The sequence below is a fragment of the Palaemon carinicauda genome, chromosome 38, assembly GCF_036898095.1.
Source record: "Palaemon carinicauda isolate YSFRI2023 chromosome 38, ASM3689809v2, whole genome shotgun sequence".
Classification (NCBI taxonomy): domain Eukaryota; kingdom Metazoa; phylum Arthropoda; class Malacostraca; order Decapoda; family Palaemonidae; genus Palaemon; species Palaemon carinicauda.
Window position 1 is genome coordinate 9,888,868 of NC_090762.1, and position 13,165 is coordinate 9,902,032.

The window sequence follows — 13,165 nt, forward strand, 5'->3', positions numbered from 1 at the left end:
ACTGTCATTAAAAAAAAATTGATTATAATAGTTAGCATGATAATTGATAAAATATAATCTTTTTTTGTTTCATCTTTTTATGACCAAATTTCTATCTTATTACTATGTTGACATAATTTATAATTTTACATAAAATCTTATTAGTTTGTTGACAATAGATAATTTTTTTTTAAATACTTTGTTTTGTAGGTGGAAATGCCATTAGGTCATCTCAGTAATCAACAGGTCTCTTTAGAAGTTAGAAGAGGAACTACTTATAGAGGTGGCATCTCAATCGATGACATCCGCTTTAGGGATTGTGAGCCTCCCATCCCACCACCTCCTGGTAAGAAAGTATTTATTAATTTCATGGCAATTGAAAACAGTATTGGAAAAATATAAACTGTAGTACCTAGAAAGATATAAATATCCTTAAGCCCTAACCTATAATATTAACGCAACAATTTTCCCAGTTAATATTTTATTCTCTTCTGAAAACTTAATCTAAAAAAGTTCTCAAACATATTTTATTGAACTGTTAAATTCCAATTCTATGCATTTCTATATAATTCTAACAGCAATAGTTGGATTTTTTTTTCAAACCAACTCATTAATCTTATTTTTTATTATTTAGACTTTGTGTTGTTTGTATCACTTGAGATTAGATTTAACATTTATGTTTATACTCTAACATATACTTTTTAACTTACCCCATATTGTCTTATTTTCAGGAAAGACATGCAAAGATGAAGACCTATTCCAATGCAGTAGTGGAAAATGCATTTCTATGAATTTAGTCTGTGACTATGCCGATGACTGCTTGGATGGTTCTGATGAAAGTGATTATGGGTGTCACACATTCATGGAAAGGTGCAACTTTGAAACTGCATGTGATGAATGGACTCAAGAAACTGAAGTGGACTCTGGTGACTGGATACTTTCAAGGGCCTCATCGGATATGTCAGGAATGAAGCCCCTAATTGATCATTCACTTGGAACTAAAGAGGGTAATGTTTTTATCATATCTGTAAAATAAGGACAAAAGTAACACATTCTTAATAAAATGAAAGAGCTAGATAATCTTAAAAGATGGTTGGTTATTGGTATTCATGAAAGAAATACAATTGATTTGAAATTTTATATCTTTTTTTTATTTAGATTTATGGTGTACCATAAATTTCAATAAAAAATATTTTGAATTTCTTTTTGCAAGAAAGTTTGGTGGAAAGTTGCCAGTTTTCATACTGTATATGAATACAGTATTATTTCTATAAACCTCCCCTGATGTCCATATAGCTTTTCCCCTAGAAGATGATTCAATATCAGCGTTACCCTTAGAAGAACTAAAATTTTGTGGTCTTTTTTTTTTTCTTTAACATCTTGCCCACCAAGGTAACATCTGGTAGTTGATATGAACCTAAATAAAAATCTGAGGTCAAGCGGATGAGTTATTAATTGTAACATCAAGAATTATTTAGATTGACATTAAACACCAGATGCCACCTTGGTGGGCATAGAGACATAGCCTCTCTGAAGGGAAATAAATGGGAAATTTTTAATTTAGGGTAATTTCCATATTTAGTCTGCTTCAGGGATATACTAAGATGAACATTAATTAAGTATGGAAATAACAAATTTTATCTAGAAAATTAAATTTTTACTTAATGTGTTGCAAATTAAATATTCTTTTTATTACACCAACTTTTCTCTGCTGAACAAAGTTGAATTTCAGAAGGGAAAACTGGAAAAATTAAAGAATTAATCTTTGGTAGTGGATAAGGTATCATATATTTCCTATATTCTAAATAAAATTGATTCTTATGTTTCTAGTGCATAATTCTCCAGTTGCTAAGGTAGAACTGAAGTAAAACTAAAACCAGAGGAAAATGTAAAGCACTGCAAGACTACTGAAGTCAAATGAACATAATCAGGAAGGTAGTACAATTTAGACTAAAAAATCACCTTACTATAGAGAGATACATTTTCTATTGTGTAAACAACACATTTTCTCCAACTAAGCTCATATTTTTAATGGGTGACTATTTTATTCTCAGTCTGGTTGGGAAATCTCTTTTCTTATCATGAAACTTTTTTTGCAATGTGAGTCAGAAAAATCTTCGCATCTCTTTTCGCACAGTGAAAATTGTGTAAGCAGATTCTTTTGTGAAGAGAGTTATGACTGTACTGTAATGAGATAGCAAGTCTTGTAGGAAAAAAAGGAGATTGACTGGAGTGCAGTTGCATAACAGAACAGAGGATTTTGGAAACATATTCAAGAGAATGAATAAGTCATGGAGAGGATGAAATAGAAAAAGCTGAGTTTATAAAAGAAAGATAGTTTTACCAGATGGTATTAATGTAGAGAATGAGGACAACAAGGTGAAAAGGTATAGATAATGGATATATATTGTTTGGAAAAATTAAAGTCAGTGTCAATAGCATATTTTACAAAGATTTTAATTACTGATTTTAATTGTAGTCGGCAGTAAAAGAGAAACTGATCTTGATAATATAAGACTGGAAAAGGTTAAATGTACTTTTTAGAATGCATGTAAAATTGAATGTTGAAAATATTGTTTACAAATTATGATACAAGGTGTAAGAATGGAAAGGTAATGGGAACTGATGGCATTATAAAAGAGATACTGCAGTATGGTGGGGATACTATAAATGAGTGGCTGATCAGGATGGATAAGGTGTCCATTTTTTGGAAAAGTATTTCTAATAGTTGGGGGATGTGAATAAGGGTTCTTTTACATAAGTAGAAAAGTGATGTTAGTGATTATAAGAATAATGAAGTGTAAAATTTGCTTACAAAGAAAATGTGGAAGTGTATGATAGGGTTTAGAATAGGGAAGAAAAACAAATAACAGTACGATATGACTATTAGGGGAAAACAGTCTAGGTTTTGGCAGATTAGTCAAGTGTTTACTTTAAAAAGTGAGCTTATGATACAACCTTTAGTGATGCATTTTGGACTGTGTTATAAAGAGCAATTCATTGGTAGAGATTAGAAGTTCTATTAGTAAGCTTGGGGTAGAATTTTGCTTCTGAGAAAGTATTGTTTTAATGTAAAAGTGAAGCTCAAAGTTTTGTTGTTTATGTATGGAATGGTAAAATGGTAAGGGAAGGTTAGATTAATTCATTAAAATGGTCCAAGATATATTCCTCACATAGTGAGAAAGAAGATAAAAAATGGGGAAAAATAGTACCTTTGGAATTCTTGTGAGGAGAGAGCTGCTTAAGGGCCATTTATTAAGTTTTGTATGCAATGCTACTGATGCTGTGAAAGTTTTCAGCCAGAGGCTCATCTTTTATTCATTAAGTAAATAATAAACATGGCTGTTGCGTGTTTTGATTTTTGCTAGAGTCCCCTTGTATTGAGGAAAATGGGTTGTTTATTTATGTAAATTTAATTTTACCTCTTTATGATATTTTTTTTTCCTTCTCCAATAAGGTTATTACCTCTCATTTGGCGGGGATCTTGCGGGACATCAGATACGCACAGCTCAGATACGATCAAGGGTCTTCAGTGGAAAGCCATCTACTCACTGCTTTTTCAGAATGTGGTACCAGATTCGTGGAAGCAATCCTGGAGATATCAACATTTATAGGTTTGTTTTTGCTCTTTGGAATTTCAAGTTTTTTTTTTTTTATTTCTTCAAATATGAATGAGACTATATATAAAAAAAACCTTCCTCTGTGACTATGATTAAGTTGATAAAAGAGACAATTGCTGTTGTGACATATTTTGTGACTTGTTGGTTAATGAAGAATGATGGGGATACATGGGAGTAAGGAACATTCCCCTTTGTGGGCAAAAGGCTTTTGTTTCAATGACTGGCTTTGAATGGCAAGGTCATGAGGCTAAGCATTATCTAAGAAAATATTGAATTTTAATAATAAAATTATTTCTATACTCATCTGAGATTCATATGGCTTTCATTCTCGACGCTAGCTAAATGTTGACGTCAATCCTAAAAATCTAAAATTTCCTGTAATCTTTTAATGTAATAGCCATGCCCTTCTAGTAGAGTTCTGTATTGCGATTGTCTGCCAGAAGGACTCTCACTTGGGTATGATATTTGACTTCTCCCAGTTTATCATAATCCCTAGATCGTGATAAAATGCAAGAATCTAATTTCGATCCTGTAGCAATTGCCTCTCTGGAGAGGCCAGGATCAGCCAATCTTTGAGAAGCATCAGCTGATTATTATTATTATTATTATTATTATTATTAATAGCTAAGCTACAACCCTAGGTGGAAAACCAAGATGCTATAAGCTCAAGGGCTCCAACAAGGAAAATATCCAAGTTAGGGGAGAAAATATAGCGATGGATAAAAGTGTGCCTGAGTGTACTCTTAAGCAAGGGAAATCTAACCTAAGAAAGTGGACGACCATGGTACAGAGGCTATTGCACTACCCAAGACTAGAGAACAATGGTTTGATGAAAGCAGCCGAGTGCTGTATACTATGGTAGCTACAATGTTTTAGCGTTTTGTACAGGCGTATTGAAAGTGTGTATTTAGGGTTGTGGTGGTCGATGTGGTAATGTCCCTGACTGGTGAATGCCAGACTGGGGTTCGAGTCCCGTTTAAACTCATTAGTTTCTTTGGACGGTGCATCCTCACCATCCTTGTGAGCTAAGGATGAGGGTGTTGGGGGAGCCTATAGGTCTATCTGCTTAGCCATTGCCTGGCCCTCCTTGGTCCTAGCTTGGGTGGAGAGGGGGCTTGGGTGCTGATCATATGTATATATGGTCAGTCTCTAGGGCATTTTCCTGCTTGATAGGGCAATGTCACTGTCCCTTGCCTCTGCCATTCATGAGTGGCCTTTAAACCTTTAACTGTGATGGTTCTATTCAGCTGTCTACCATTAGAAGTGGGACATTTTCTGCAATTGGTATCATAGAAGGAATACTTGTCCTGTCGAAGCAACTCTAGCAGAGATCACAGATTTTCTCGCCCTCCTTCACCAAGAGAAGTGTCTCTTGAGTTGTGGTTGCCAAAGGCTACTGCTCAGCCTCAGGCATGGTCTATCGATTATAGGGTATAGATCTGTCTTCCTCGGGCTCATGTGCAGCTTTGAGCAGTCTTGCTAACCCCGGGACTTCAGGCCCATGAAGGGGGATGTGACCCTCATCCTGAAAGCTCTTGTTTGTACCCCATATGAGCCTTTGAGGAGGTCGTCAGAAAGAGATCTGATTTTCAAGACTAACTTCTTGCTAGCCTTAGCGTCGGTAAAGAGAGTACAGTAGACGAGTTGCACGGTCTCTCTTATTTAATAATCCATGTTGAGGGACGGGAAGGGGTTTCTTAGTTTTATGCCAGATTTTGTTGCCAAAATCCAGAACCCGTCAGCACATGAACCTAATTTTGACCCCTTCTCCATCCCCTCTCTCTACGTGAAACGTCAGGTGTTCATGAAGAGGGTACACTTTCAAGTTCCATGAGGGCTCTGCAGTGCTCTCTCAAAAAGACCCGACATCTCAGGCTTGAGTGTCAGTAACTTTTTTATAAGTACTGGCAGGACCGAGAAAGAGATATCAAGAAACGCAATCTCTTTCTGGCTTGGTGAGATGACCCAAACAGAGTATGACTCGATTGAAGAGGGGGTCGAGGTACAGTACCAGCCCAAGACCCAGAGTTCACGAAGTCAGTCGTTTAGTCCTCACTTTATTCTTTAAAAGAAATCTATCAGGAGGCTAGGTGCTGAAGGATGGGGTTTGGAAGTAACAAACCACCTTCATATCCATATACTTACGAAAGTATACCCACAAGTCCCTAGACACCTTTATGCTTGGTCCTTTGGTGGCTGTCCAAGAAGTTGTGTAGCCAGCCCAGCTCCCACATGGACAGGAAGCTTCTCATCTATGGTAACGCTTTTCTGCCGCTCCCTCCACTGGTGATTGAACCCCTCGTCAAAAATTCTAACAGCAGTCTCCATTTCTTGCTGAACAATCTCACAATAAAAGGACTTAGGTTAAATAACTAGGAAAAATACAAATTACTGTACTTTTGAAATTTATGATTTTAAGGCATTCTTGTTCAGAAAGGTAACCTTACTCCTTACGAAAGCAAAATACTGTATGGTCATTGAAATTTGGTCATACATATAATTTGATGCTTGCATGATAGTTGAGCATTTGCTGGTCTTCCTTTATGACCTTAACATTTAGTGAATTGATAAGATCAAAACTGTGTAAACTAGAAAATATTTATGCAGACAATAACAGCATTATTGATAAATGATAGCCTGCCACTGATAACATACAGTGCTCAGTAATTTGGAGATTTGACCAGAGTTGGATACATTGCTAAAACCAAGATAGTCTTTAATGATTTTAAAGGTTAAAACAAGATAATCTTTAATGATTTTAAAGGTTGAACTTCCTGCTGATTAAAATTTTTCCATTCAGACGATTCTCCTACTATGATGATGGCCTACAACTGTTAGACACTATTGATCCATTACTTGAGAATATATGGCTTAGACTCGAATACATTGCTGAAAACACAACAGTCTCCGATGATTATGCGGTAAGAATATTGATATTGTTTAGTCTATGATATGTTATCTGTATTAGGAAGTATATTGGTACTGCATTTTCAATATTCATGTAATACCGTATACAATATTACTTGATAAGTCCCTTTGAGATTTTTGTTATCTGTATTATATGTTCCTGCTTAAGATTCTTAAAATTCTGCCGCTACAAATAACTACTATTTTATGTGTTATTCAAAATACTGCATTTTCTCTTTCAGATTGTTATAGAGGGCCGTATAATGCAAGAAGATGGCGGATATTTGGCTATTGATGATTTATCCATGACCCCTGGTTGTCAACTATCTCAAGACCAACACCTCCCTGGTGAAGATGTTATTTCCACTCCAGTCCCTATCTGCCCACCTGGTCAGCTGGCTTGTAATAATGGAAATTGCTACAACCCTACAGAATCTTGTAATTTCCGTGATGACTGCGGTGATGGCACTGACGAAATTGGATGCAGTAAGTTTATTTAATTCTCAATTAAGAAAATTTTGCTCATGCAGGCAGAACTTTTTTGTAATTTCAATGATTTCCAAGTATCATTTGGGTCTACACCTCTATAAGCATCAACCTCCTGTAAAAGTTCTAACTTTATTGGACTGATAAGCTAAACTAGTTTGTTTAACTTCAGGAAAACATGAATGATGAAGATTATTATTGCTCTGCTTACTGTCAAACATATCAGCCAAAAGGGTTACCTTTTCCTTTTATGGTTGAAGCAAGGCGTTCCACTGTTAAGTCTACACCAAAGAGTGCAAATTTAAGGGTAGCCACCATTTATGAACCTGATTTTACATGATTAGATATAAATTGGTACATACATTTTACAATTCTTATTTCAATTTTTCTTTAAATTAGTCTCCAGGATATGTATCATGGTAACAGTCCTCCTACTGAGGATGATTTGCTTGCAATGTACCAAAGTCATGTTTTAAAACTTAATATTACTTTCACAGCAAAGAGCTGCAACTTTGAAACAGAAGGTGACTTGTGTGGCTGGTTTGAAAACCTTGGTAGTTCTGTCCACTGGCTAAGGAGTGGCTTCCCAGCCGATCCCCCAGGACCGGATACAGATCATAACAGTGACTCAACTACTCATGACCTTGTTGCTGCAAAAGAGAAGGTTTGGTTCTTTATTTCATACATTTAACATGTTTCAATTTCCGCCATAACCTTTAGGAGAAATATCTTTATTTAAAAGCAATTGGAACATGGGTCTTCTTTGTAAGTTTTGTTTTTGTTGGAATTTAATCTTCACAGTATTTCATACATTTAAAATAATCAAACTACATTAAATATCTATTGCATAATGTTTGAAAACCTGACAGTATTCAGGTGCAAATTTAAGACCTATATAATGCTTTTGCTTTTTTCCATAATATCAATACTGTGATGTACCGGTAAGTTTTTATTTATAATTTCTGGGCTCGAACCTGTGCCGCCCAGTGAATAAGCTCCATTTAGCACTTATTCTTAGGTAATTTACTGCTAAATATACCAGAGAAAAAATGTAAAGGAGTGCTAGGTTAACTAGCTCGCTCACCTATTGGTGTCGGTATAAAATTGGGCGTATAATCCAGAGGTCCCGCACTATTTAGATTCATCCACGACAGAAACCCCAATAGAGGAGAGCCGTTCAACCTCACTCGGTACTACTAACACTGCATCCGCTCAGAACCCAACTCCTTTTAGCACGTCTTGTGTTGTAACCCGCTTTTTTGTTGTGCTCTCGTTTTTCCACTTATTTTCATTGGATTATGGCTTCTTCGTCGGTTTCCCAGGAGACACCGTCTAAGTTAAGTACCAAGCTTGGTTTTGCTGTGTTTTGGGCAACCTAGATCGTTTAATATTTGAATTATAGGAGTTTATTCTCTTCGTTCATATCGATCTTGCTTGATTCCACTTACAGTTGGTACTCCTGTTTTGAGAGCTTTTAGTTTCACTCGCGGTGTTACTATATGTATTATTTTTATTATTAAATTTTATTTGTTATTGTGGATATTCATTATTTAGCGTTTAGAACCCTCGCGGTTCACTTTTTGGGCCGATATCATTTACGTATCGTTATGGCTGCCGACCTTCGTTGCTAGGCGGCAATGTTATTTTTTAAGCCATCAGGTATGTCTTTTGTGATTTAATTATTATGTTGCATGCCTTGCCCAAAAATTTTTATGTGTTTATTTTATATTATCAACGCTATCACTATTATAATGAATATTGTGCTATTACTCCGTTTGATCTGTCTGGTTGGGGATCGTCAGTTGGTAGCCCTGCTGCTCCGTATCACGTGATCCTCCCCCATGCTCCCCCTCTCGCTAGGTGGGCGGCTAGGCTTCTCTCCCCCCCTCCCCTAGGGGACCGTTGCCTTCCCTCCTTTTAGAGGGGGTAGTTCAGTGTTTATGGACTTTGTCCTCCGGGTGTCCCGGCGGGTTCGTCTCTGTCTAGTCTGGTTGGCCACCGGTCAACAGAGTTGGATCCCGGTGCACCCTATTTTATATTCACTTATCACACTGGTTTATGTTATATGAAACCCTCTGGGTTCGGTTGGCGGTTCTTATCTACAGTTCCGCCCCCCTATTAATTTATAACAGTTCCTATGATTATATATAATGATTATATGACAGATCACTATCCCGGAGTTCCTATACGAATTGGTTTTGATACTTTTATTTCCCGGCCCGGGGCTTAGCCTCGCCCCGGGAAATCAGACACCATGTGTCTTAATTTCTTGTTGTTGCATCCTTTTTTATGCTCCCGGCTCGACCGGAATGGATGGCTATACTTTAGTCTTAAGCTAGACTTATGTTTAGGCCCGGGTCCTCCGGACCCGCCCCTACTTAAGAATTTTACAGTTAAGCTTTAATCTTGTGTTAGGCTTATGTTAGGCCCGGGTCCTCCGGACCCGCCCCTACTTAAGAGAATTACAGTTTCTCATATACTATTCTTTTTATAGATGGTGCATTGTCAGACGACGGCCTGTGCAGCTGTTCTACATCAGCCCTGCGGCCATACCGTCTGTCGGTCTCACGCCCTCTGCGGAGTGCAGCTGGAGGATGTCGTGGTATGGCACCCGGATAACTGTGTGGTCTGTTTTGACCTCGTTACCACCCTTGGATCTGACTCGGTGAGTCCCGTTGGCTATGTTGCCTTCTTATTTATCTTACCTTTTTTGGCATACATACACTATCTATGGTCTTGAAGGACCACTGGGAGTCTTCCCTTTTTAATTCCCACTATTATTTCAGGCATCCCCGGAGCAAAAGTCTGCGGCTCGGGCCACACTGAAAGTGTGGGTTGGTGGTTTTGCCCGGAACGTGAAGTCCAAGCGGCCGTACGTCCTCTCCGAGGACTACTGTTCCTTGATTTACCCCAACGCCAAGTCTTCAGCCGCTGTGGCTAGGCATGTTGCAGCTCCCATCATTGCCCACATTGATGCCACCATAGCGGGGTTCATTGATCCGGAGCAGGATCCGTCGGACGCCCCCGGAGATCTAGAAGACAATGTTGCCTCCATGAACCTTGACGTGGAACCCATGTTATTGGATGATCCAGATACAGGTAGGGTGGTAAGTGAGGCAGGTGTTTCCGGCGCTGAGATTCCTATCCTCAGCCCCTCTCTTTCTTCTTCATCTGATCGCTCTTCCTTTCATGGTTTTTCTGGGGACCGTGATTCGTCCCAACGATCACACTCGGTTCCCCCCAAGAATAAGTCTAGAACCTTACCTAAAGCTCGTAAGCCTCATAAGGCTTCTCATGGTTCTAAACAGAATACAAACCTGTCATCTAAGGCTTCTGGCTCTTCCTCTAAGTCTCGCGACCCGGGAGTTCATTCCGCCACTCCTGCTGCTAGCCCGGGCCTTTCCGAATCAGCCATGCTTCGCATCGTGTCGGAGATGCAGGCTAAGTTGGTATCAGAGATGCAGTCTAAGATGGACACGATGTTCTCTAACATCGGTCAGAGACTTGGGGCATTAGAGCAAGGTGCTCCGGAGCGAGTCCAAAGCTCTCTCATCCCGGATGCCTCTAAGCTCCCGCCGTTTGCCAAGAATAACCCTTGGCGTATGGCTCTTCATTCCCCGTTCTCAGACGGAATGTTAACTTTGGAGGGTCTTGGCACTCGTCCCCTAGAGGACTTTGAATTCTTTCCTCCTGGTCTGGCATTTCCATTTCATGGTTATGCCAGGCTTACCGAGGAAGCTTTGGTTCGGTTAGACAAGGTCCCCAAAGAGACAGTCATCTTCCCCAAAGAGCAAGCCCAATCTGTGTGGGCCAGATTCCTGAATGACATCGGCTGCACCAACACCATGTTGACGCCTTATAAGAGCTCCTTCACAATGTTCTTAATGGACAAAAACACCGTGACTCCATGTGTCAATAAGGTAGCAGAGCTTGCCTTCCAATATGCTCTGGAGGAGAAGCCCTTGCCTCCCATCCGAGAGGTGGATCCAATCTCCCTCCTTCTTCCTTCAGGCATTGAGTGTTGGGACAACGTCCATACCACTTTTACCTCTGGCAAGCTAGCAGCAGACTGTGCTTCAGTAATGTTTAGTGAGTGGCTTCCCCGTCTCCCGGAATCCCTCATTAAACAGGAGTATGATTCCCGCCTACGCGTTGGCCGTACTCTGAACTTGGCCACTTCCACGGAGTCGATAGCCTTGACTTACGATACTGAGAGTATTTTTAAGTCTCTCAACAAGGCTACGTTGCAGTCATTATACTATGACCTGTATGACTTCGCTACTGCTAAACGCAGGTGTCGCAAACATGTCCTGGCAGAGGCGACTATTAGGCATGAACCTAATAATCTTATCCGGTCCTCCTGTTGGGGTTCAAACCTCTTCCCTGAGGATCTCGTAGAGGAAGTCTTGACGGAGGCCACTAGAGTCAACCAGAGCCTTAAAGCCCGTTGGGGTTTGACTCCTAAACGTAAATATGACCCTGCAAATTACCAAGCCCGGGGTAGGAAGAAGCTTCGTCCATATACCTCCACCCAGTTCAGGCAACAGCAGAGTGGTTCGTCCATTTTCCGGCTGCCTCTTCCCCCATCTCCTGTTGCCCCTGCACAGCCTTCCACCTCTCAGGCTCCTTCGGACGACTATGTCACCGTTCTGCTCCCTAAGAGCCAGCTTTCCGGTGCCTCCGCCACTTCTCCTGCCTTTAACCAGTCTTATGAGGCTCATAGCTCTTCCCAGAGTTATGGTAGAGGTAGAGGCTACCACCGTGGTTCTAACCAGAACAAAGGCAGGGGAAGAGCCTTTCGCAGGGGAAAGAACTTCCGAGGCGGACGTGGAGGCAACTCCTCAAACCAATACTGAGGTGCAGCAGGTAGGGGGGAGGCTCTATGCCTTCCGCAACAAATGGAGGTTCAGTCCCTGGGCTTTCAGTATCATCTCCAAGGGACTGGGGTGGAGTTGGGTTCAAGGACCTCCTCCTCCGAACAAATTTCATCAACATTCCACTCCGGACCTGGTCGAATTTGTCCAGGATCTTTTACAAAAGAACGCCATACAAGAAACGAAACACCTGAAGTTTCAAGGTCGGCTGTTCAGTGTCCCGAAGAAGGATTCAGACAAGAGAAGAGTGATTCTAGACCTATCCCTTCTCAACTTGTCCATTCAATGCGACAAGTTTCGAATGCTTACCGTCTCGCAGGTGCGGACCTTACTTCCCCGTGGGGCCGTCACCACCTCTATCGATCTTACAGACGCCTATTATCACGTCCCGATAGCGAGACACTTCCGTCCGTATCTAGGCTTTCGCTTAGGGGACAAAAGTTACTCCTTCAAGGTGATGCCTTTCGGGCTCAACATCGCCCCAAGGATCTTCACAAAGTTAGCAAAAGTCGCTGTTCAGGAACTCAGAAATCAAGGGATTCAAGTAGTAGCCTATCTGGACGACTGGCTCATTTGGTCAGACACCTCCCAAAATTGCCTAAAAGCCACTCACAAAGTCATCCATTATCTTCAATCTCTAGGCTTCCAGATCAACTTCAAGAAGTCCCGTCTTCTTCCAAAATCGAAGTTCCAATGGCTCGGCCTGCAATGGGATCTTATATCTCATACTCTGTGTCTTCCCAAACCCAAGAGGTTAGAGATTGCAAGGAATACCAAACGCTTTCTCAAAGACAAAGTAAGTTCCAGACGACTCCAAGAGAGGATTCTGGGGTCCCTTCAGTTTGCCTCAGTGACGGATCTTCTTCTGAAGGCAAAATTGAAAGATATCAATCGTGTCTGGCGTTCGAGGGCGAACCGGAAGCTCCGGGACAGGAAAGTCCGCCTTCCTCCCATTCTACGGGAAAGACTTCTTCCTTGGACAAGAGCAAACAGTCTGTCAAAGTCAGTTCCCCTTCGATTTCCGCCTCCGAAATTAATCATTCACACGGACGCATCCTTATCAGGTTGGGGCGGCTATTCTCAGCTCAGGAAAGTTCAAGGTCTCTGGTCTCCCTTGTTCCGCCAATTTCACATCAATGTGCTGGAGGCCATGGCAGTTCTTCTAACCCTGAAACGTCTCGCTCTTCCCAAGAGACAACACCTTCGTCTGGTCCTCGACAGCGAAGTGGTGGTCCGCTGCCTCAACAGAGGCGGGTCAAAGTCAGGGCCTCTGAACCATGTTCTAGTAGCCATATTCTC

General features: G+C 40.6%; 1 protein-coding gene across 1 annotated transcript in view; it reads left to right on the forward strand.

Annotated features, from left to right (window-relative positions):
- Positions 1-13,165, forward strand: part of LOC137630420 (MAM and LDL-receptor class A domain-containing protein 1-like) — a 211,480-nt gene that overhangs the window by 169,892 nt on the left and 28,423 nt on the right. The window contains exons 77-82 of the mRNA XM_068361880.1: positions 190-325; positions 711-986; positions 3,437-3,593; positions 6,400-6,520; positions 6,749-6,992; positions 7,490-7,656. Of these exons, the coding sequence (XP_068217981.1) occupies positions 190-325; positions 711-986; positions 3,437-3,593; positions 6,400-6,520; positions 6,749-6,992; positions 7,490-7,656 (1,101 nt within the window). The remainder of the gene's footprint in view (positions 1-189; positions 326-710; positions 987-3,436; positions 3,594-6,399; positions 6,521-6,748; positions 6,993-7,489; positions 7,657-13,165) is intronic.